This window comes from Leptosomus discolor, chromosome 19, assembly GCF_034619465.1.
Source record: "Leptosomus discolor isolate bLepDis1 chromosome 19, bLepDis1.hap2, whole genome shotgun sequence".
Lineage (NCBI taxonomy): Eukaryota > Metazoa > Chordata > Aves > Leptosomiformes > Leptosomidae > Leptosomus > Leptosomus discolor.
The window spans coordinates 4295526-4321407 of record NC_141409.1 but is presented as its reverse complement, the minus strand read 5'-3'; the positions used below and the strand labels follow the sequence as shown (position 1 = coordinate 4321407).

Below are 25882 nucleotides of genomic sequence, written 5' to 3'. Positions count from 1 at the left end.
AGATCAGCCCAGCAGAAAGCAAACGCCAGCCTTCCCACAGCTGTAAGAGGCTCTGGACACTTGCTGCCCTTCGCTTTGCACAAGCCAAATTTGTGATGCAATCCCCCTTCCCTCTATCTATTCCCCCGGTCACCAGAGCGCAGCAGGGATTTCATACACTGACGTCACCAAAGGGGCCGTGCAATTCAGGTGGCTCGTTGTGACACCGGCTCTGCTGTAGGCTCCCACCTGTGAGACAGACAGGGAGGCCATGCTGGGGATCAGCTGGATGATCATCCCAAAATCAGTACTGGTCCTATCGGAAAGCATTGGGGATTCAATCCCAAGCTGGTTGTATGGAAATATTTTCAAGAAATTGTAAAAATCTTCAAATCTGTTGAAGCCCAAATGATTTATATTTCTATATTTTCTATTTTCAAAAGTAACTTAAACATTTTATAGCCAAACCAGCATCAAGCTTTCGATAATTCTTCGGTGTCCCAAAGAAATCTTTTGGTGTTCCCCAGTCCCTAGGCCACTTCTGAAAATAGGACTTAGGCTGCCAAAATGGCACTTGACATGTTTTGGAAAAGATCTTTCCAGACCTACTGGAAAAGGCAACTGCAACAATTTTTTTTTTAATTTTTTTTTTTTTTTTTGAGAGAGAGAGAGAAACATTTTCAGGAGAGGTTTCCATTTTTGAGGCAGCATTTTCAAATTCTGTCTGAAGAAGCATCCAGACTTTCTGGAGGAAACGTGACAGTGACTCTTGTGAGAGCTGCCCAACGCTGGAGAAGAGGCTGCCCAAGAGGGAGGACCGAGAAGGACACCTTTTGGCTGAGTACCTGGCACAGGCCTCCTGGCGGCTGGTGGACTTGCTCCCTGCTGTTCTTATTCTGCTTGTAGAAGTCAAATATCATCAGTGCTGCGTAGACTTTCCCGACAGTCATCTCATCGGCTGCCAGAGGATGGTGAAATGCAGCAGAGACATTCAGATGAGCAACGGGAAAGGATCAGGAGAAGAGAAGAGCAAGTCAAAGAGCACAAGACAAACGGGTGCGAAAAACAAGAAGAAAGGGGCGACATTAGAATAATGAGGCAAAACAAACATAGAAAAGTGGGGAAAAGAAAAAAAGACCAAGAAAAGGTTACAACAGACTTCTTCAGATCTTTGCCCGTTGCTGCCTTTCACATCAGAGGAGGACGGCCCCTGCCTCCAGCTCTCTGTGGCAAACACTCACAGAGACCATGTAGAAAAAAAACAAGCAGGAAAACTCCATGGCATTGTAAGCGTTGCCAACAGAAGAATTGCTAAATTAATACCAGATCCACAGCCAGCTTTTTATCAACAAAGCAGCCTTATTCCTATTTCTTTGAATTACGGTCAACCAGGGCATAATGGGCTAACACACATTTAAAGAGTATTTCACTTTTCCAGATGTCTTTTTTCACCCTCACAGCTATGCTACCTGTCCGCCCCTGCACAGCAATGGAGCACTTACTGTAGAGCAAAGAGTTAAAGCAGCAAATATATAAGCATCAAGAGAGGAGGGGAGGAAAAGACTTAAGCAGTCACTGCCCACTGATTTGCACCTCCTCAGCTCCCTAATTTTTCTTAATTAACAATGCCTTTATTGCTCTGCACTGTTTCTCATTAATCAGGAATCCAGAGCCCTTGTCTGGGCCAATCAAGATAACGGCAAACTTTCCATTTCCTCAACACATTCGCGCAGGACATCATCGAGTAACACAAAGGCCTTTAGCCCCCAAAATACCTCACTTCTGATTCTCTAAGTTCTCAGCAAACTTCAATTTTCTTCTCCTGGTTTTCTGGAGATCAGATGGTAGAAATTGCTCTCCTGTCCTGTAAGGCACAGGCTGGAGGCAGACAAAGCTATGAAAACACTCTGGAAGAGGCCACGCAGGGCATCAGTCCCTTCTAGGCACTGCTTTTTCTGTTGTTTCTTTTTTCCCCCCTAAGTACAGGAAATGTACTGTAGCATAATGAAATGCATGCCTAGATGTGACCTCAGCTTCCCTTACTACTCCTTCCGTGACCATGGCATGGAGGTGCGGGCTGTGAAGCCAGTGGAGAGGACACCAAGAAGCTGAACTGTGCTTGGTTTCTTTGCTGCATCCTCTAGCTGACTGCGCAGCTCAGGTGGGGCTAGGGACAGCAGGCAAGGAAGGAGAAACCTGCTCTGGGCTTCTTGGGTGGTGGGGATGGGTTGGGTGCTTGCTGATGAACCACTTACGTTTGTGAGGAGGCACCAGCAAATCCAGAGTCTTCTGGGACAGATTGGGCCAAACCAGTGAGATCTCCTTTCTCAACTCAGCGTCACACTGGTGCTGTTTAACACCCCCTGCAGAAAGGGAGGGGAGAGAAAGAGCCACGCAAAGAAGAGTGAAAATCCTTGTCCTGTCAGCACGTACCACTGTTTGCACAGAAAGCACCGGAGAAGGCATTTCCCCCACTCCCATTTCTTGAGAGCACCAAGCCAGCACCAGCTGCAGCGGCTGTCGCAAGGGGAATCGGTGACCTCCTCTGTGACGAAAGCGTGTGAACTCAGCAGGACCATCATGGCTTCACCCTGCTGACCCTCTGCTGTTACGTGGGGCTTAACGTTAAGCTCAGACATGTTCTACCTAACTGCTCATTTGGGGTGCTGGACTGCGCCAGCAGAAAGCAGCAACACCTCCCACGTGTCACGCGAAGGACGTGGCCTGAGCAATGCCATGATTGATTATAAACCCTCTCCACCACCAACTCTTCCCAGAGTCTTTGGCAATGAGACATAAGCACTTTGTTCTGTATCAGCAGCATCAAACAGCAGCTGTATCACAAGGTAAAACAGAAAGAGCTGAACACGGCTGCATTATTCAAATGGCCAAAGTGAGGTCTCAATACACCAGTGGAAAGCGATTAAAGTACACGTAAGCCAACAGGCCAGCTCCCAGATGGATGCACAGCACAGTAGGCAATTAAGTAGTTCATCCGAATGACAGAGATTATTTTTCTAAGAGAAAAGTAATGGGAGGAGGCTCTGGGTACTCAGCTACATGGTGGTTTGAACTCCCACACAGAAACTCATTAGGGAGAGTTTATTAAGGGCCTGTTAGTCCCACTAAAGACTCAATTAAACATAGCACATGAAACCTATTCAAACGAAGCACGTAACAACAGAACGGGTCAAAACCTCACAACCCACAGCAGATATAAACCTTAGAAAGAATCCAGCGCTATCAGCTGAGCTTTCTTCTCTGGTTCCCTTCCAGTGTGCAGCCAAAGAAAAGGAGGGGGAGGGGCTTTTTCAACTGAAAAAAGCCGTTTGAATTACCATTGCTGACGGGTAACTAGAAGCCTAAAGTAATACAAACTTGCAGCATCCTTACCTAGAGGTTATTACTAAAATAAGGAGCTGGTCCCTAAAATCCCAGGCAGTCTCTAAATGCATCCTTAGAAATGAGTGTCTGATACTTGGTGTAACTCCCTAGGGAAGTCCCAGTGACATACTTTGTCTGCTTCCAGCAGCGCCTACCCAAAGCATCACAGGCAAAGTTTAAGCAACATATGAGGGAGGTAATTAATACAGAGAGGTTGAACGGCTCGACCAAAACCACTTAGGAATAGTACAACAACCTAACCCTGCCCTGCCCTTTGCTCATAAGAGCACTGTTACCTCCTGTTAGCTATTAAATTAGGTATAAAAGCGCTTTGGCCGGTCATGCCTTGATTCTGATCCCAGCCAGCCTGATTAAATAGTGTAACGACCCAGAGAAAAGGCCAGTGTATTTTATTACATTGCAATATTTAATTGGGAAGTCAAGTAAATGCCTGATTAAACACTTAAATAATTAAATTTTATCTCAGGGTGGAACACAGCTCACGGCACTTGGGAGTCACTGCTTCACTGCCAGCAGACAGCAACTGGAGAGGAAGGGCTCTCTTTTCTCTCATGCTGGAATGGTTTAGATTTCCACCTGGGGCAGGATTTAGGTGGTTTCAGGAGGACCCTGAGCCAGCAGACAAGTTGGGGTTTGAGCCTACACGTGCTGCCAGACATCACCTCCCTCTCACCTGAGGCCAGTTTGATTTCTAGGGCAGTGCGGATCAAGGCCATCAGCGTGGATGTGAAGTGGACGGTTAAATCTTCAGGCGAGATCGGCATGTTCATCCGCACCAGGCGCTGGAGAGAGAAACGCGGTGGCTGTGAGCGTGAGTCAGGATTCCTCCCCCCCGCCCCTTCCCTCACCCCCGCAATCCCCTGGGAACAGTCAGATTACAAACGCGGGTTCACCTTTTGTGCACTGAGCTAAAATGTGTCTTCTCCATGTAGACATCAATTCCTTTTCAGGAGCAGGTCTGAGCTGTAATGGTGGCTTTAGTGGTTAAACAGTTGATTTGCCAGCATTTGTACTGCAAGCCTACAGAGACGGTTCTTCCCAAAAACGTTGGTTTGAATGCTCTCATCCCATTTCAGAGCCTGGCACCCCACTCCTGACAGTCTCTATGTCTGCAGCCTCTAGACATGTGGCAGGTACCCATCACCCTGGCCCAAGCAGCACGCTCAGGAGATACAAACCATGAAGCCACCTCCGCCGTCCTTTCCTACATCAGCCACCTTCACCTATATTCAGGTTCTACAAGAGCAATAGCAACAAATGGGATGTGGCACCGTTGAATGAAGTAAGATGATGGAGGATTCGCGTCCACCATCCGAGGATGTGGCTCTATCCAGAAAGTGGCTGTGCCTCTTCCAGGCGTGCAGGTGTGGCCTTGCCAGCGAGCAGGATGTGAGGACGGCACTTTGGTGGCAATGACAAGAGGAGGCAAGCGGGTGCTTTGTAAAAGAGCTGTGCAGTCTCTGAAGTGGTCCCGTGATGATGCATTTTGTACACAGCCTGAAGAACACTAGAAAATAAGGCTGGTGAGCCCTGTGGTGTGGCTCGAGTACTCTGGGGCAGTTTGGGACGGGCTGGTGCTAATAGCTAAAGGCGTGCAATATCCTTTTTATTGGAGACACTTGGGTTCTGTCTCTTACCTCCTTTCCCTGTGGGCATCCCATGACCTTCCTACACAGCTCCATCTGGACCTTAGCCATAGGAGAAGAGGCTGGATTAACAGAAACAGGACTATAATTTCCCCCAATTACATTCCTCCCATCTGAACCTGGAAAGTTCCTCAGGATCAGTATCTTCCAAGATCTTCAGACCTGGTAGCAACTCCTTCCCCATCACCAGTCAGGACCACCGCTGTTACAGCAAATTCATCATTCTTGTAAGCCATGAAGTTCCTGAGATTGCTTTGGAAAGCTGTGGCTCCCTTAACACCACTGGCAGCAGAGCATGTAAATGCAGATGGAGAGAAGCACTCTGCAAGCCTTGCTGATAACTTTAGCAGCACATTTAGTCAATGGATTTCTTCTCCTTCAGCAACCTAATGATTTCTCAGCTCCTCAGTTTTCACAACCTGTTTAGAAACTTCCTTGGCCGGAGCCGTATCAGACAAGCCTCTGTGTTTCCGTTCTCCGAGGGTACATGCAACCCGAGGAAGTCACTGGGTGTTAATTTGTCTGAGCAGAGCCTTGCAGCAGCCTGTAAACCCAAGCGTTACCTTGGCCCAGGCCCCTTGCTCAGGAGGGAATTTCATCCGCATCTGAAACCTGCTTCGGCTGTTATTTCGATCCCTATCACTGTACAGAAACCTCCTCTGTTTAACAACGGCCCAACATGCTGATGAAGAAATGCAAGCGCAGTCAGCAGCGGGCTGCAGGCTCACCAAGGCAGCAAGGTGCCGTGGCAGAGAGCGCGCAGACGAGGCCAGGTCCCACTCTGGCTCTGTACTCCACAATGCTACGCAGTGTCAAAAGCTGTGAGTATTTTTCAGAGATGCAGCTTCGCTGATGCGATCCTCCCTTCAGATGCGACTGCAGTGGCTCAGAGGGGTCTTGTGCAACCCCGCTCACCCTCCTTGCTGGCCTGGGGAAGCTGCGCGGTCGAAGCACCACTGCTTACGGGTGGTGAAAGGGAACACAGTGTAGCTGAGAGCAGGGACTGGCCTGGAGTCTCAGGTGAGGCGAGAGGCAGAACAAAGCAGAGCGCTCAGTATGAGCCCTGACTCCTACTCCTGTGCTCTACCCAAAACCAAGCCAAGACTGGTGAGTGAAGGCTTGGTCCCCCTTTCCGTCACCGGGTTAGACTCCCTGCTTACAGAAATCTCCGACAGAGTTTCCTGGAGGTACGAACTGAGCTGCCTTAGGCATTTTGGTGCCCTGAGAGCAGACATACTCCAGCCCTGGTACCTTCTGCCAGCCAAGGAGAAAATGTCCCCCCCAGGGGGAATGCGTGCTGCTGCTGATGGAGGGCACGGGGCACCGGTCCAGTGCAAAATGTCTGCTTCTGAACTGAGCTGACATTCAGAAGAGCCAAGACCTCCTTATTTATCTTATTACACGTCTTCGGATCTTATTGCATGCTGCGGGGACAAGAGACTCGTGTAACAACCTACCCTGTCTCCTGAAGTCTGAGACAAACCATTGTAATCTCAAAGAGCTTTCTTAAAGCATGCCCAGAGGTTATCTTCCATGTCTGGCAAGTCTCAGAGATAGGGAAATCAAAGCTAAGACTCTCTCCCTTTATAATTCAATGACAGTATCAAATGCTGGCAATGCCACAACAATTTTTTCTCTTCACTCGTGTCAAATAAGACAGTATTTTAATTCAGACTTCTGCTCTCAGCACACAAAAGGTTCCAACAAAATTATTATAGTCACGTGAGGCCACAGTTACCACTTATAGAGTCCCACCGAACCCCAGTTCAGTGGAAGAGAGAGTTAAGCGATGGAGAGAGAAAGAAGATGCATGGAAGTGAAGAACAAGCAGGTGAGAAATAAGTCCTCCCAGGAGAGCTCTATCCTCACAAAAACTAGCACCAAACAACATTTTGGGACGGAGGTGTCCCAGGTCTCCCCAGCTGACTTCCTAGAACAAATTCCCAAAGGGAATGGATGCAGAACACAGGCCACATCACAGTTACATGCAGCAATGCTGTACGCAGGTCCTTCCTCCTAAATTTTAATCGGTGAGAGAGGATTTAGAGGGAGATTTTCCAAGGGAATGCACCCTTGCAATCACACACTTGCAGGAAGGTTGGCTGAGCAAAACTCACAAGCAAGTGCTGAGCAGGAGTCCTGAAAACAGCCACTTGGAAGAGTCTCACCCCAGACCATGTCTCTTCCCTCCTCCCCAGGCTACACTCAGCACTGCCTGGTCTACAGCATTTTTTCCATCCCAATACGCAAACTGGTCAAACAGGTCAACCCAGACACCTTTAGGTCATTGCAATTTCGGATCTGATAAACCACCAGCCGACAGAGTGGCGGCTGTGCAGGCCCTCGCACATCACACTGCCCCTACCTGGGGACCACTGGCTCTAGCAGTCACGCCAGGAAAGGGGAGGCTTGGGTGGGATGTCTCCCATTCTCCTATTGGGGTGGCAAAACGGGATGCCTCTCTCCACCATCCCCTGGGGCAGGTTGTTGTCGGCCAGTTGAGAAGTTGCATTGCAAGGTGGGTTGCAAGTTGCACCTACCAGGGCAGAGCAGCTGCCCGTTTCTTAGCCAAAAAAAAACCCCATTAAATGGGTCAGAAGTGCCTTATAACCTGCTGCAGCTAAGCCCAGGATGTTTTGGCTGCAAGCCACCCCAGATCCCTCCCAACATCAGTGAAAACTGCTTTCTTGGAAGCGCAAATTGAGAAAGTATGTTGCTCAAATGGATATACCACATTTCTGGGAGAGCTCCTGCTGAAGATGAAGCAGTTGGGAGAAAGGAGTTGATTCATCTTTGATTCAAAATAGCTTTGCCACCACACCATGTGGGAGGCAAGGGAAAAGGCAGTTTGGTGAGACACGCTCACACCATGTCCCTGCACCACTGCTGACGCCCAGAGGAGCCAGGGAGTCAGTCAGATATTGCCACCCCAGAGGAGGGACTCGGCACCTGAACCTCCCCGCACACAGTCTGGTGCATTTTCTCAGAGCCAGAAATGCAACTGAAAGGCTGCAACTGCAAACAAAAAGAAATCTTCACAAACACACCCCTCCAATATTATAAAACAACCTTAATGTAAAAATAATCTCTTTCCAACATATGCAGAGGAAGAAATTTCAAAGTTACTTTCTAATTTTACCAATATTTAAATTCATTTACACTTCTATAGGACCCACTTAACAGGAACTGGAATCCAACTGAAATCGGTAAAAATTCTCAAAGTCAAATATTCTGATTGACCCAAAATTTGTCTTTGAAAAACTGATCAAGAACTTTCGATTTTCAACCCTAACCAGGATACAAGAAAAAATCTCAATGTTTGTCATACAGCATGGGCAACAACACGGTCAAAAAACCTGAACCAGTTGTTTAGCCTGAACACAGTTTAAGGTAAAATTAACATTTTAACATCTCCTCTCATATTTGCTGTTTCTTCTGTATGAAGTTGCACCTCAAGACCGCGCCTTACCAGTTCCTCATGCTGTGGAATACGATGCAAAACTCTGATTTAAAAAAAAAAAAAAATATCTGATTTGCATAATTTTCCATCTTTCTAGACCCCAGAAGGAAAAAACACAAGCCTGCTGATGCAGATGCCAGGGGCCTCAGTGCTTCCCTGCACTAGTAAAAAGCTTGCACCACTTGGGGTGCCTTGCAAATTGCCAGCCACAAATGAGGGGTGTTCAGGTGAATTAATAACTGGGGAGCAGGAGAAAAAAAAAAAAGGTAAAAATCCCTCCCAGGTGCCCAGACCTGGCAGGAAAGGGCCTCCCTGCTCCCCATGCTGCTCCTCTGCCTCCCTTCGCCTCCAATTTCCTCCAAGAGCGTCTGAGGAGAAGCAGCCGGCAGCAGATGGAGTCCCCGCTCCTATTTCCCCACTGTGCTTGGGGAACCCTCCTCCAGCCCTTGCTTTTAATTAGGCGGTTTCGGAGGCATCCCCCTCCTGAGCGAGGGTGGGGGGAGCTCGTTAATGTTTCTGCAGGAAAAGGCCCCAGAGACAGGAGCTGCAATATTGTCTCTAGAGTCTCCTAATTAACTCTGTGCAGATAACGAGGTAGTAACTGATTACAGTGGGGGTTAGGGAGGCAACGCTTTTTGCCCCAGTTGCTTGTGCAGTCAGGAGGGGCGCAGACACCCCTCAGCTTCTAGTAGTGATTTAATTGCAAACAAAGACATCGCTAACAAGAAACCAAACCTTTCTGTCAAGCACAATTGACAGAATTTATGCCCTTTCAGCATTTGGTTTCTGCAGATCTTCTGCTTAGAAACTTCTTGGACAATGCCTGAATAGGCAGGGAGAAACAGGGAAAAATTCATAGTTAGAGAAGTGGGGGAAAAGCCGGGATAAAAGGTCTCCTGTTGGCTCCCACCCTGACCCAGAAAGTGAGCACTGAACAGAAATGTCTGCATTGTAAATGTTATTTGTCCAAACGTTAGCAGGAAGAGCAGCATCCTGAGCCAGGAATGCCAGGAAAACTAGCTGGCACCCCAACGGATTTGAATTATTAACAGCACCCCATCAGCAGCTCCCGCACAGCCTCTGGGACAAGAACTGCTCTGGGAACAATCCCCAAATGTGAATAAATTTGGGACAATGGCCTGCTGCTTGTGGGAAACGAGGCTGAGTTTGGTGAATAAATTATTTGCTATGAATAATTCACCCCGACCTAGTTGTAATTATTCTACTCTCATTTAACTCTTCTGTTGGATTCAGAGAGGCTGGCCATGGCCTTCCTCCCTCCCAAGGCTGACAGAGCCAGGTCTGTGCCCCGAAATGTGGGCTCTGTCTCTGGCACACAACTGGACCCATTGCATGGAGTGGTCATCCTACCTTCAGTAGGTGCATTCTTGCTCCTGGTCCAGCAAAAGCCATGCGTGATGCTAGCTCTGGGCAGAAGAGGTATCAAGGCTGGGCAGCTGGCAAACGGCTGTTCAAACTCTTGTTTAGCCTTCAGGGACCTAATCCAGATTTTTAAATCCACGTAGCAGTGAGGGGGAAGGTGAGGTGCAGCCCTGGTGCGGACAGGGAGCCAGCCCAGCTCCAAGGTCACCCCCCATCACATATCCAGGAGCCTTGGCCATGGCAGGAGGTGTTAAAGAGAGAGCCAGAGCCCTCCTAATCCCTGCAATAAATCATCCTTGAAATAGGGTGTGCAAAGTCGTGCTTGACAGCACCAACAGAACCACAAAATAAAGAGCCCCCTCCAGCTGCCAGCATCGCCCTGCAGACTCCACCCACGGCTTTGCCTAGAGCTGGACTCAGACAGAGATGGAGATGTGCCTGCTGGCGACATTGTCTTCTCCTGTCCGTGGAGAGGGAGGTAAAGATACGACTGAAGGGCAGTGGGGAAAGGCTTGGGTTATTACCTCTCCTAGCACCATACTGTTCCTAAGAATCATGCCCTCAGGCTCTCAAAAAAGCCCCTCCTCCAACACCACTCTTGCAGGTATCTGTGAGATCTCTTGATAGCACTGTAGTGCCAGAGAGATTGAGCAGTCATGGGAATTCCCTTCTCCTGTTTTCTCTCAGGATGCATGCAAAGCTCTGTGGTGCAAAGGACGGACTGACTCCAGGGGGACAGCAAGGCTGGCTGCCACTCTGCCCTTTTTGCTACTACCGAATAGCATATAAAACCCCAGGACACTTCACCGTAGACACGCTGAGTCTGTCTAAGAGGCCTCCAAGTCTCAATACGTGACTGTAGACAGAGTGAAAAAACACCATCACGCTCATCTGAAAATGGACCAGCGATCAAATCTCTAGACACCAGAGCAAAGTCAAAGTGGTTTTCTTCCCTCTTTTCATCTGACTAGGTACAAGATATTTTAAAATTACTTTCCTTCATCCTTTTCTCACCCCTCCAGTGCAGGATAGAGCTCTCCTGGTGCCCGAGCAGTGCGGCTGGAGGACCCCACGCATGCACCTCCAGGCAAGCAGCAAGCCACGCGCACGAAACTGCAGAGGCTGGTCACACCAACCAAGGAGAACAGTTGAGAAAGGGGGACCAGAAAACAGCAGAAAGGAAGGACAGCAGCCAAGGAGGCTGCAGAGAGGGAAAAATCCAAACGAAATGACAGTGTGCACATACTGAGAAGGCAACACAGACGAAGACGGGGGAAAACACACAACACCTTTGCAGAGGGGACTGGGAAAACATATATGGAAAGAAAAAGGGTGGACATGTGGGGCAAAAGAGCTTTTACCAGACAGAACAGTAAAGCTTTTTAAAAATCATTTGGTTCAGAGGGAGAGAGCAAAAATAGCGCAGAGACAAAGCCCTGGCTGCTGTCAGCACTGACTATGGCTGCAGGACGAGGGGGTCATTGTCCTGCGTGGAGGTGGGTGAGGCTGGGTGGGCTACACTGTCCTCCCCACGTCTGCCATCGGCTGTGGGAGGACAGCAAGAGTCACGCCGGTGGAGGGGCCCCTGGCGGGTGTAGGGCAGGGGGATGCTGTCATCTGGGGGAAGATGCTCAGCACCGATCTGTCCCCATGGACATGCTGTTCCTAGCCTGCACGTAGAAGTGGCGGAGGGAGGGAGTGAAAATCAGTTCTGCCTCCCCATAGGGTTTAGTTTTATCAGCAGCCATAGCTGGGATCAGGACCAGCCCAAGCTGCAGCCTTACGCTGTGGGAAAAATTCAGATCTGGTCTTAAGTCTGTATTTTTGTAGTTTGGAGTTCTTTGGAAGTGTGCAAAATCAATCTGATCACCTCCAAGCTCAGAGAAATCTGATATTCAATCTAGGTTTTAGCTGTTTGACTTGAACCCATCTCCACTTATGGTTCAGTCATACACAGACACCTGTTGGAAGTTACTTAGTAGATGGATAAAAATTAAAGATATCTTTAAAAAAATCACGAGTCTGTATTTTAAAAAGGAACCATTCATATGTACCTAAGTTCTGTGGATTTGTTCTGTAAAGACAGACAAGTTAAACAAGATACCGGCTAAGTCACAGGGAAAAGACAGACTAAGGCAGGCAAATCTGCAGTGCCTCTGCCTGGGGAAAGTCTGCTGCAACAGTTGAGCAGAATCCCATAGAGGCACTGAGAGGCCACGCTAGTAAAACCAGCCAAAAGGTTTATTTAAAATGCCTATTTTAACACATGATTTTTTTTTTCCCCTTTTATTGTCTTCCTTTTTTTAACTGTACAGGATTTGTAAAAAAAAAAAAAAAGTGAGAGCTTTATGGTTCTGGTACAGCTGTGTGACCACAGAGCAGATCTGGCTGCCCAGCTGCAAACACCTACTGCCGGGCTTTCAGCAGGACACAGCTCCATTTTAAGTCCATGGAAACTCCCAGGTGCTAAAAGGAACCACTAACTACCTTAAAAGCATTTGGTTTCTGCGTATAACAGGTATCTCTATACAAACATTCATCTAGCTACCCACCTACCTGAAATAGCTGAGAGCTGGGAGCTGGCATTTTGAGGTAGCTGGGTTTCTTGAGCTTAGTTACAGTACGGTGGGTATGAATTGCTCCTAATAGAGATGATCTTTCAAAGCACCTACCAAAGTGGCCAGGAACAAATCAAAAGAAATACAGAAAAGATATCTAGCTGGCTAGCTTTAAGGTTATATTTAATTTTCTTTTAATTTTAAATCCTAACATGCTGAGGAAGGATCTTGTAGGAAGCTGTATCTGAACCTCTTCTTGCTGCTAAGTGCCCTACATAAAGGCAGGTCCAGGTTTGAGTTTAACTTACATCCCTTCACAAAAGCTTGCTTTCAGATGGCCTTAGTGAGAAAACAAGCACTGTTGGAAGGGCTGTTGTGACCTGGGTCCATTGCACCAAGCATGGTGGGGTGCAGTAATTAGACTTGGTGGTGGCTGAAATGATGTCAACAGCAAAAAACTGTTGAGTTTGATGGACGCTCAATCACACCAATGCTAAATGCTTATGACAAACCTCGCCCTCCCAAACTGAGGTTCAATGTCAAAAGCTTCCAAGGAATCACCTCTGCAAACGCAAATTTCCAAGCGCCATGCGAGCTGGTGGGAGAGTAGCACGGCTTTAACTGGCGGGGTCTGGGGCTGCTCTGTAATTTCAGCTCTGTGTTCACCCAGGCAGTGTCTGAAAGGCAGCAGCTAGCAGCCTTTTGGATAGAATGCATTTTTGTGGTTCCATTAAAAAGTTTTTCAGAATAAACAGTAAGTTTGAGTGATTTCTTCATCTTACTGTCTTAAATGTTTTCTGTTAAAATAATTTCTTTCACAAGGGTATTTAAGGAGCCCTTCTGGTGTTGCCGCTGTGTAATAGCTTGCTAACTCCTACAGTACTGCCTACTCTAATTACTCCAAACTAATTAAAAGGGGGGAAAAAACAGCATACTACTGAAGGGCTAGTGAGAACGGATAGTCAAAGAGCTGCAAGAAGATAAATGGGGATCATATTGTCAGGGTAATTTTGCTCATTAGTACCCTCCCTCCCCAAATTAGCCGAAATAGAAGTAGAATGAGAGAGGAGAGATAGAAACACTGATAGAGATAGCAGAGACATACTTAGAAAGACAAACTGATGTGCCATAGTTTCAAAGACCAAAAAAAGGTTACAAAAAAAAAAAAAAAAGCAGAAGATCCAAAATCCAGTCTGCTTGGAAAGCAGAGAAAGCACCAGAAAAGTCCAGGAGAACAACACTAATGCCACAGAAAACCAGCACCCGCTTCAGCCACAGCACAAAAAGCTGGTGGTTTGGCAGGATTTTCTAGGGGGGGTTGTTCTACCTTATAGGCAACACGAGCAGGGCATTTCTTTCCAAGGCCTAGAGGTGGGGACATGTGTCTCAGCATCTCATACATGTCTGTGTAACTGATGCGCCCGCTTGGAGTCAAAGGGAGGGAGGCAAAAGCGAGAGGACACAGAAATCAAACCAGACCGGGGCGGGGGGGTGGGGGGTAGGGGGAATGGAAGGGGATGGGGAAAAAGGCAACACAATGGAGCAAATGAAAAGGAGAGAGAAGGGAAAGCAGACAAGAAAACAGAGATTCGGTTAATCAGATGTCTCAGGAAAACAAAACCAAACTAAAGAGGGGGGTAACTAGAAAGGTTTCTCCGCTTCCGTTGCTGTGTTTCAACGCCCAGAGTCTCCTCCGCGCTGCAGGGACGTCCCGTGGCCAGAGCTGCGCCTCGGCACGTGGGTCCCTCCTGGGAATGATTGATGTCCCCGCTCGGGGTGGAGAGGGTGTGGGGAGGGCTTGGGTTTGGCTGGCTCTTTGTGGGGGGAAAGGGATGCTGCCCCTTCTCCCCCCCTCCAAACCAGTCAATCAAGAGGCTGTATTCACCATGCCAGGGAGAGCTGGTAGGCAGAGTTATGGGACAGGGAGAGATAGGGCTTAGAGAAAACATTCAGCTTTCCTTCAGTGAATAAAGAGTTTGGTTTTCAGGTGAGCCTGTGGGCTACGAGAGAAGCACAAAGCCAGTCCTGGTGTGTTTGCTCAGGGGACAGACTGGGGCTGCTCCGACCCCAAGCCAAGGGTGCAACTCCGCAAAACCTCGGCCAGCCTGAATTTCTTCTCCAGCCTGAATTCAGTTTTGGCAAAACCAGATCCCAGCACTTAATTTGCAGGAAGGTGGTGGAAAGGGGACTTGTTTCTCCCTTACATTTGATGGGCCCCCCTTTCATCAAGCCAATGTCAACTGATTATCTCCAGCACCAAGGGCAGCTGGCTGTCCTGTGTGTCAGAGGGAGCTGGAAATTGCAGAGATTTGGGAAAAGGCCCTTAGACCAGTCCATTACTGATGGCATCAACCTTCAGCGCACGGTGGTGGTAAATAAAATCCTGCCCTGAAAAGCAAGGGATGCAGAAATGGCAAGGAGTTCTCCTGCTTCACCTGTTTCTGACTATTGAAACTGGGAGCATGACTAGACAATCTTATTTTGTTCTACCAGCAAGCTGCCTGCTTATTATATTGTGCAAATCTGTGCTGCCTGTCATCTGAGGAGACCTAAGTATATTGCAGCATATTATTAATTAACGTTTCACCCCCAGAAAAGCAGGACAGTATTGCCACCTCCACTATTCTAGGAGGGAAACCAAGACCCAAGCATCTGTATGAAACCCCTTTCTCAAGCAGGACAGCTGCAGAAGCAGGCACACCAGCCTGCTGCCCTGACAGGTCTCAATTCCTATGTAAAGCACTGATGCAGGAGGGGGTGGAAGAGAGAACCTACCAAGCCAAAAACATCTATTCCTGTCCTTGGTAACTAACGCAGTTAAAATACCACCCAGGTTTTACAGCCCAGAGCTAATTTAAAGGCTGCTGAGAGACACAAATTGTAATTACAGCCAATGCCTTCCCCCTGGCTTCTCTCTTCTGCCCCTGCTCCCCAGCTGGTGGCACGGGGTCTCATGCCTTCTCTGCAACGCTTGCTAACTCTTAAGCCCCAATCAGCTGTGGAAAACACCTAGGCTGGAGTGAAAGAGAAAAGCAAGCTCCATGCTGGCTGCTTCCACTTCTCTCCCCTTCATCTTCCACTCTCCATGCGCTGACTGCAAGAAAATCCCTGCCTGTAACTGGGACCCCACTGAAGTCCAGTGTCATCCTGTGCTGATTTCTTGGCAACATACGTCTTTAATTCCCCACCTCACCTCCCAAACACAGTATACTTTTCCCATGCCATGAAGCAGGGGTTTTCACTGGATGCCCATCATGGCTTACGCTCTCAGAGACATAATTTTGCTCCCAAGGCAATCTCTGGCTGTTGCTGTTGCACTGTGAAAAGCTCATCCCTTCACCTCTCCCAGCCTAGCTAACCATCCCACTCTGCTGCCCACTTAACCAGCACCCAGATCAAATGCCCTTTCAGCTCAGGAAAGGGAAGGGTTCAAACGCTGGTCACTCAACTGGAGCAACAATGCTAGGAAACCCAAACAAAATGCACTTGCTACTCCCTAGAAATCATGGGATGACATTTCTCTCCAGTGTGTGTCTACAGAGAGAAAGTGCTCAGCTGCTGTGTTGCTTTTCCCCAACACTTCCCACCTAGACTCGGCACGATGGAAGCTGGAGGTTCACTGTCTCATAAAGCTGCCTGTCTCCAGCCAGCTGGGGTGTGGGAGTAGATGGGGAAGAGATGCATGGAGGAAAAAGGAGGCAGTCAGTCAATCATTCCTTTTTTCAGGCAAGAGGTTAGTTACGTTACAATTTCTTTTCTGTACTGCTTGCATTTGCACTTGGGGAGGGGGGCAGGGAGGTAAAAAGAAACAAAACCAGAACTGAAAATGCTGGAGGGAGTCTCTGAAGTTCCAAACCTTGTATGCCACCCTATGAGGGCACTTCTTTCCTAAGCCCAGGGGTGGAGCAATTACACGTAACAAATTGTACATATCCTTATAATGAATCCGGCAACTGGAAAGAAAACATCAGATGTTATGACAGCAAAAACCGAGAGGAATCAGTTTTTCCCCAGGCAAACGGGAGAAGTTGGAAGGGCAAAACACGCTGAAAAGCAAAGTTAGTCTGACAGTAACTGAGATTGCAATGGAGGCGGCACTTTAACAGAGAGAGAGAGAGAGAGAGAAAGAGAGAACTTCCACTGCTGGACAAAATCTATACCCCTGGATTTTCTTCTGTGAGACCTCCAGTGCCATGTGCAAGGCTTTCCAACCATTGCATTTGGTTACCTTTATCACTAATGTTTCACTTCCCTGTGCCTAAGAATCTGCCTGCAGAGGATCCCTACCCACCACCCAAGTGCTGCCGCAGCCCAACAAAACCAGAGCCTGCAGCACACAAATAGCCTATTCAATGGGTTATTACTGGGCTTCAAATTAGCTGCTTCGAAAGAGCTCGGGAACCTTTACCTTCCACTGTTACCACCTACATAACCCCAGCAGGGCTGTACTCTGCTTCATGGGCAATAAGCAATTTGCTGGAAGTCCAGAAACTGCCATCTCGAGAGCCGTCTCAGCCATTGGCACTGGGAAAATCCAGCCTTCATTACCAGTAGGTGAAATCAGATGCCTCGAGGTAGCTTTATGGTCAGTCTCATTAACTCCCAACAATATTTTCAGCTAATTTAACAGCGGGATTAGATTTCTTAATCTTTTGTAAGTAACCAAATCATGTACAAAAAGAGCTGTACTGAACTTCAAAATGACCTCTGAAGAAAATTGAGATGTTTTGGCTTCACTATGTTTATTTTGGCGCATTATATAAAGAAGGCTGGAATATTTTGGAATATCTCCTTCAATATTACTGCTTTTTTGGATGTGAAAAATTAAGGCCTATTCAAAACCTTCACAATCAGCTCAAAACTATTAATTCAGAAACAGATCAAATGGAACTGTGCAAGTCTTGGCTGCAGGCCTAATCGTGGTTATAAAAAGTATATTGGTTTAACTGAGTCAAGAAGTTTACTGACATTTTAGAACAGTTTTGTAAAATCAAAAGTCGAAAATATGTATGAGGAGTTCCCCAGGCTCTGGGGAGGAGTCTGTGGAAGGCCTGAAAACCAGCAGATGTATTGCATGGGAAGGTCATGGCAGCCAATTATGACAAACAAGGATTCTTTCCCAGGTTGTTTAAAGCTGTTTGAGTTTTGTTTATTTTTATGAGCATCCTTTTATCTCAGATAGCTAAGAAAAAGCTCTCCCTGGGGAGCACCTGCACCTCCTCGTGACCACTGAAGGTGCTGCCAGTAGCATCTCCCTCAGCTCTTACGAGCAACTAGTGGGAAAGGGATGGCAAGACCAGCATTTCCAGTATCTCTAAGGGAAGGGGGGGTATAAGAGAGCTACAGCACTCAAACAAATAAAAGCTCATAGAAATCCAATTTTCTTTCTCAGTTCATCCTCAAATGCAATGTTTTCACTCTTTTCCTGATTAACTCCCAGCCCTGGACCAAACTGCTGTGCCCGCCCCATTTCTCTCGCTCTCTCTTTTTCTGTGAGCCCGAGGCTTCCACCACCCCTAAATCCAACAGTTTCCCCGTACTTACCCCTACTGTGACACACACATCTAGAACAACAGCTGCTAGCTGCTTTTTTTACTTCCTTTTGAACGTTTTTCCCCAGAAAACTTTACAGAAAGTTGCATTTTGTAGCAGAACCAAAGGTGATATTGGAAATAGCTATGTAAAAGCACACACATTAAGCCTGTGTTTAAAACATTATCTATAAAACAGAAGTACAACACCACTTGTACTTTTTACCCACGCAGCATCTTTCATCGAGGGTCTCAAGCTACGGGAAGTGGACAAACACTGTAATTCCCTTTTCCTTGGGACAATCAAAGAAGAGACCTTGAGCGAGGTGATCAATTAGTGACAGAGGGAAGTAGGAACCAGCTCACCTGCATCTATGCATAAGATAATACTGCCTGGGAGTCTTCTTTCTTGCAAATTATGCTATGGTGATTATTTACCATTCCCTACACATGGCTATACTGGGAGGAGATGGCTGACACCATTGAAAACAAAAATTGGATCAACATTTTCTTTCAGTGAGTTTGACCAACTAGTGGAACAAACAGCTGAATAAAAAATGGGTCCTCTAAAGCCCTGTGCCTTCAGATCAAAATGGGGTGTACGGCTGGGAGCTGTACCTTAAAAGACAAGTTATTAAGCTCAGTCCATGGATCGCTGCTGTGAACTACCATGTCCAGAGCTTCACAGAAGTTCAGTCCAAATGATCAAAAGATCTGTTCTGGCCTTAAATGGTGAATGGATTTCAGATTACTTTTAAATTGTGGAAATGTTAGTCCTACTTACGAAAATGTAAGTGATTTCAGTGGAACTTTTCACAGAGGGAAAATCCAGAACATGCATATATTTTAGGATCAAGCCTCATGCATCATGTCTTGGCTGTCCTTTGATCTGCACTTCTGCCCCTGGTCACTCTACCAACATCAATAGCTTCACACAAGAGCAAAACAGGAACAAGGTTAGAGAAAAACAGAATTAGGATTTTAATATATGACATATTCTGTATTAACAGCTCTAGAAGTGAGAAGGTTTGGCCCCTGAATGACTCACAAGATGTAACCTCTGCACTCAGAGTTAACAGAGTGAGCAAATATTTCTGTACACTTAATGCTTATGCCTCTTACGGGTGGAAAGTTCCTGAACACATAAACATTAAAAAAGCACATCGGTACTAATTTTTTCCCTTGCAGGTGTGTTACTCCTCCCACAGATGCTAATTAGAGCCAATACTATTTTTTAAGCAGAGAACGGGCACTCCCAAGTTTTCAGTCTCATTGAGATTTTTTTAGTGGTAAGAGACAGGACTGGATTTGGAAAACGAAAAAAGCTATTTACTGCCTGCCAAATACCCACAAAGGACTTGTCTGTGTTACAGAGCACGTGGTAATGAAAATCTGCTTGGCGATTACAAGCTGCTAGTATGTGTGCAGTATATATGCAGGCTCGTAGTACGGATGGCTTTGAGCTAGTTAAAATCACACACAGTTCAGAGAAATGCAGTCATTTTGGAATAGGTTTACATTTCAAGTTAGCCTAAATCAATTTAACTGAAATTTTAAAGCGGTTTAATTGCATCCTAGCAGGGAGTTTGAGATGCTGATGATACAAACACTTTCTGCATCTGTCTCTAGTGAAGGGAAACAAAAAAGAGTGCAAAGATTGGAGGAGCTGGAGGCAGCTTCATTACAAATATAGAGGAGATTCATTGCAGAGTAACTCATGGGGAGGAAAATGGATACAGAATTAGTAGGGCTTTAAGAAAAAAAAAGTCTCCCAATGGGCAAATTCCCAAGCAGCAGAACATCAAGGAAATGACTGTGACCTGTATCTCAGAGCATCTAGAAATGAAAATAACACAGTCCCCAGGACTGTTGCGCAGTAGCTTTCTCTGTGCAATGGAGAAAAGCAGTATATTGAACACAGTCCTGCTCTACAAGTGATCACTGGTGAGAGCCATTCCCTTATTTTTAAAAAATTCTTTAAAATGCTGCAGCAGTGGCCCTTGGCTCTGCCCCGGCGCGGTGCCGCTCCTCCGCTGCCGTGGTAATTAAGCCCAAGTGTGCAGCTTTCCCTGCCACTGTCTTTGAATAAGAAAAACAAAGAGATAAAACCATAAAACCAAACACCTCACCATCTGGCTGTAAGAAAACCATTTCCTCCTTTAACACACTCATATATCAGGAATATTTTATCAGAAGCTCACTGAGAACAGAAATGCTTCCAAAGTCAGGCTTATTGCATTTGTTTCTTACTATTTCGCATGTCTTACGTTTCAACTGCAAGTCCAAAAGCTAAAATACTGTTTAGAAGACCAAAATTCCCTTCTACAATTGGATGTCATTAGGAGGAGACTTCCAAGATCAAAACACCGGGTTTAATGAGACACGTCTATTTAAAAATCACGTTTTCAGCAAACCACCCGTACACTGAGAAACATTTTTTTGTTTGGTCTCAGGTCTCTGCACAGGATTTGTGAAACCATTAAGGTGGTTCTCAGCTACGAAAGAAATGCTGTGCAAATGAGGAATAACAAGGCCTAGCCTCTCAAATTACCTACCTCAAGTTACCTGCCAATGGCAGGAGATTCAGCACATTTTTATCTCCAGACTGGGGTGCAGAAACCAAAGGCCATCCAAGCTCCTTTTGGAAATGCTAAACAGCTTTTCTACTTGGCCATTTAGCCAAGATCATTTGCATACTTACCCTATTGATTTTTGGCTCTGTGTGTGGGGATGAGTGTGTTTTGCTTTCTTAATTTGTTGGTTTACGTCTATCTCGTGTCTATTTGAAGGAAATGCCCTTGTAATGACATCAGGTTTGTTCATCTCCACTGCACAGTGAATTGAAGTTGGAGCATTTACCACCACCGTTACCTCAAGCTTTGGACTGGTTTTCATTCTGGAGCTGTACTCACATTCAAACAGGCTGTTTGTGCGTGTAGGTACAGTATTTATACACAATGGATATCTTTTTTTCCACATATAACAGCGTACATACCAGGCAGCTGGGTCATATTCAGCCCAGACACGAACAAACTCATCCAAATGATGGGGCCCAAGGATGGAGGAGTCTCTTGTCAGGTATTCGAAATTGTCCATAATCACAGCCACAAACAGGTTTAACATCTGCAGAGGAAGTGAAAATGTAGTTAGAGAGAGAAGGAAAAAAGGAAAAGGCAAAGGGAAAGAAAAAGGAAAAGGAAAAAAAGCCGGAAGGGGAGCCGGTATGACTCCCTTAGCAGGGTCTGTGGTTTCTACAAGCAGCAGCTGCACCCCCGATAATAAACTCTACAAACTTAGCCCTGGGTCCCTGGGGACCCTACTGCCACCTCCTCCTGCCTTGCACGCTGCAAGCCACTTCCAGCCCCGCAGTACGCAGCAGGTTTGCCACAGCTTTTGACCGCGGGCAGCTTGGCCACGTCCCCATCGCTGGTGACGCCCTACAGCACGACCCCCCAGAGCTCAGCACCTCTCCCTTAGCCCTTCTCCACCCCACGCCAGCACAGACCAGCACACAGGCTGTAGCAGCTGCTTCACCAGCCGGGTGATGTGAACTCTTCCAGCACTTTCATATCAAGGCACATCAAGATGAGAACAGCTAGAAGAAAACCCATTCTTCAGCCTGAATGTCCTATTTTAGATTCATAACAATTCAAACCTTCAAAGATCCCCAGAAAGACAAGGGGCAGGACACACAAAAGGCTCCTGTCCCTAATGGCTGCTGTCTAACACGGAGCCCGGCAAACGCTTCTGGCATATAAAGATTCTCCTCTTATTAAAACCAACGGAAGAGTCACGAGGATTTCAATGGGAAAAGATCAAGCTGCAGCCAGCAGAATGGAAGAGCGGGAGGGCAGGCGGGAACGGATGCTCCTATGCCGGATAAAGACCTGACTGGCACAAGGACCCCTTTCTACCTTCCTTGTGTCTTTTGTAGGGAGGCTGAGCTGCTGCCACGAGTGCTGCTCCTCTGCACCACGCCGAGCAAGGGGGACGTGGTGAAGCAGCCTGAGAGCTCTGGCGCAGGGATGAGCAGAGTCAAACAGAGTATGGCTGTTCCCGGCTGGTCTGCCAGTCATGAAAAGAAAATCGGGCAGTGGAGTTTGGGGTTGGTGCAGCTGTAAAGAATTCATATTCCTGTGGGATCTGGAGGGAGGAGGGGGTCCTGGCTTTTCTGGGACACATGATCCACCAGTACAGACAAGCAGAGTCCGTGATCAATCCCCGTGTCACACCTAATGCTAATCAGGAACTTCCCAGACCTGTAGTCCATCTATTTTTCAGAACCCACCCCAACAGAAAGCAAGGAGCAGAACCCAGCCTGCAACGTTTCAGTGTCCTACACTAGGGCCCTGGTGTGCCTTATACCACCCAAGGGTCCTCTTCAGGCCAAGCTTTAGAGCACAGAGACGAGCACACACCAGCCCTGCCAGTGCCTCAGCTGCAAACAAAGCTTCTGCCTCTGCAGCAACGCGTGTGAACTCGCGGCTGCGGCTGAGCGTTGGGGCTTGTCAGCTCGAACACAGCCCCACCCCGAACAGCTCTGCGGGGTCTGGGGAGCCAAGCCAGGACTCCATGTCACCCCGGTTCCTGGGTGCTCACAGGGTCTCTGTGCAACACAGCCTAGACAAGCCCCGGGACCTTGGTGCAGTGCACCATGCAGCACTGGACAGGGATGTCCAACCCAGCTCTCCGCGAGCTACTCAAAGACTGGAAGCACTATAACCTCATCAACAGGGCTCACTCACGTGCTGCAGGTACCCCACAGGTAGCACAGTACCCCCAGATCATCAAGAGGCAGGAAAACTTTTGAGAGTTTGCCCCTTGATCCCAAGTCCCTCTCCATTGCTCCCAGTTCCAGCCATGGCTCGGTACAGTTTTCCCTTGCTTGCATACAGCTGTTCCTAAACTTCCCATATATTCTTAAATTTCAATTTATATTTTTCAACAGTGTAAATTACAAGAGCAAAATTATGTCAAGCTGGACATCCACAAAGAGCCAGAAACCACATTTAAAAACAAATACGTTATCCAATTCCCCCCCAGTCTATAAGTGTAACAACGTCGAACAAACCATAAAAACATGCCCTCCTGGCAAGGCTGGGGCTCTCTAATGCTTTAATCGCTTGTGGGGAACCGCATGTTTCATGGCAATGAAGTGCTGAACGCATTTTAAGAAACGAGTCACAGCCCTGTCCCGCAGCAGTCCAGCTGCTTGGCTTTCCGCTGCCTATTTTTGGAGCCTGCCCTCCCTGCCTTCGCTCTTCACGAGGGCTCTCCCCTCTTGCTTCCAGCAAACCCAGGCTGCGGTTTCACGGGGTTTTCCAGGAGCGCTGACTCAGGGATAAAGCTCACCCAAAGCTGTATTTTGCACAGACGTGCTCCAGCTTCCACTTCTGCTACTACATTTCAAGTGGGACAGCTGATGCGAGCCAGGGAGGGTGAGTCTCATGGGGGTGTTGGTTGGTTGGTTGTTTCTTAAAGAAAAAGCTTTAGGAACAATAATGCACTTGAAAATAACACTGATAATGTCTGATGTTGGGTTAGGGATTTGTACAAGGGAAAAAAATTGGCTTTAAAATAGAGAGTGCTGAAGGAATCAGTAAATGGAGCATTAACTTTGTATAAGCTTTCAGGGGTCCACATTTTTTAATATATGCAGAAGAAATAAACCACGGGATGTCATAGGGGCAACAGCACTCGGACAAAGGATCTCAGTAGGGGCCATTGAAGTTGGTCTATCTATACTCAGCACCAAACTGCCACGTGTACCTCTTTTTCCTGGTTAAAGGTTTCTGATGATAGCAGGGATTAGCTGCACAAAGCATCAAATCTTATTATTTCAAAGTGAACCCATGGAACCAAATGTAGGCTCGATACGTTGCTTTTTGGTACATTTCAGAGCTATGACTTTCATCTCTTCCTGCTTGAAGTTTAATTGGGTCCCTGTCCCTGGTTTTCCATTCCTCTGTCCCAGTGGTGCAGGAAAGTAAACCAAGCCCCAAGAGCAGAGAGCTTTTTATGCATGCAAGTGATCAGAAAGACACTGGCACCTATTAAAGTTTAGAGCCAGCCCAGTATGATGGCCACAGGCATGAAGCAAGTACAACAGCTCTGTGGACTTTCATGTCTAAAGCTTTGCTGACAGCATCACAGAAGAAAATGATCATTGCATTTATTTGTCAAACAAAACAAAACACAAGGCATCAAATAAGTGTGATGCTCCCAGCTGCCTGCTGCAAGCGGTTCTGAACCAAGGTTATCTTGGCCATTCTCACCCTGCTCTCCCCAGTCCCCTTCGTCAAAGGACTCTGTTACAAATCAAGACAAAACAGATTAACGCTTAATTCCAAATATTAGACCCCCCTGTGAGAAGAAAGATAAACCCCTTTCCTTTAAACTAATGACTAAGTGATCTCTTTGGGGATTAAAAGGATTTTACCACCAGGATGATAAGTGGTTTTTAGTGAAGCTGCCTTGTACTGTTGTATAAATCGTAATTAGGGAGAAGGAGGAAGCAAGGGGGTGGGGAGGGAAGGGCTGGGGAGGAACCACACTGGCCTCTCCACTTTGGGAGAGATCGGGACCGACTTACCAGGAAGGAGCACAGGAAGATGAACGACACGAAGTAGAAATAGGCAAAATCGCTGCCACATTCATTTTTGGTGAGGCCAGAGAGTGGGTCGCAGGCTCTGTTACTCAGGCACGACAGCATGATCTCGTGCCAGGCTTCCCCCGTGGCGCTCCTGCGGATGGGGAGGGCAGAGAGTGAGCTTATCCAGCCCCTTCCCCGTTACAGACCCAGGGGAGCATCCACCTTGCGGTATTACTGCACCCAATAAACTAAATTAATTAGGTGGATGGTTGTGTCCAGGTAGAGAGACTATATTCACATTAGGAATTTGATCTGCCAGCCTGCTGACGTGAAAAAGAAAGGAGAAAGAATATTTCCCTTTAGTACAGAGCAGTAAAAGAAACTGAACAGGCTCATATGGGCTAAGCTTTATGGGTTTTAAGGAGAATAAAACCAGGTTGACTTAAATGTGTCCAGTGCAAATGTAAGTAAACAGAGTTCAGATTGTTCCCCTCTGAAAGCAGCTAACATTTCTGTCCTAGTGCTGGCTGTAAACCCAATGGAGATGATGGGAAATGAAACCAGGCTTCTCCTCTTGAATCTCTTATCTCTTTTATCAGGCAGATACAGAAATGGATGGTTTGGTTGGTCATAATGACTTGGGTCCCCTTTTCATGAGAGTCTCCTGGCTTTTCTTCATCATTTCCCTCCTCCCCCTCTAATTTCTACTCCTACTATAGAGAGAAAAACCGCCAAAAGGAAAAACTCTGGCATCCCAGAGTGTCTGTCCTCAAAATAAACCACCCCTGAAACGTGCACATACGGATTGGAAGCTGGGGGATCCCCGTGTTCGCTTACTCTGACTTCCTACATAGCTTCAGCTTTTCCCTCTGTGATTTCTGACCACACTCAGATGTTTTTAGGGGTGTCCCTCCACAGAGCCACGAACAGCCCACCTTGCTGCAGCGCTGTTCACAGCCATGCTAATCTGTACACAGAGCCAGCTCACAAGTCTTCCTCCTGGTCTTTGAGAAAACTTGATGCTTAATGTAACCTGAAATAGCTTCCAGGCTACTCGGAATGATAGAGCAGACTCCCCCACTGGTGGCATTGAGTCCCGAAGCCTCATTCCCTTGTACAGAAACCTGCTCCTCCATTGTGGTCCTGCTGCCTCTGCCTGCTCTGTCCCATGGCGCCTGCCACGTGGGTCTGGAAAGGGACCAAGAGGTCTGGACACGAGACTGAATAATTATCTGGTTTTATTAAAATTCAGAGTTTTGAGTCCAGTGATTATTCTGAGCTAGAGAAGACTAATTTCATTTCCGTCTGGCTTCACAGAAACTATGCAA

At 47.1% G+C, this 25882-nt stretch overlaps 1 protein-coding gene across 1 annotated transcript in view; it reads right to left on the bottom strand.

Annotated features, from left to right (window-relative positions):
• CACNA1B (calcium voltage-gated channel subunit alpha1 B) overlaps positions 1-25882 on the bottom strand; it is a 301213-nt gene that overhangs the window by 11516 nt on the left and 263815 nt on the right. The window contains exons 37-42 of the mRNA XM_086475891.1: positions 24555-24705; positions 20958-21085; positions 13759-13855; positions 4058-4166; positions 2235-2342; positions 825-937 (exon numbers count right to left, since the gene is read on the bottom strand). Of these exons, the coding sequence (XP_086332017.1) occupies positions 825-937; positions 2235-2342; positions 4058-4166; positions 13759-13855; positions 20958-21085; positions 24555-24705 (706 nt within the window). The remainder of the gene's footprint in view (positions 1-824; positions 938-2234; positions 2343-4057; positions 4167-13758; positions 13856-20957; positions 21086-24554; positions 24706-25882) is intronic.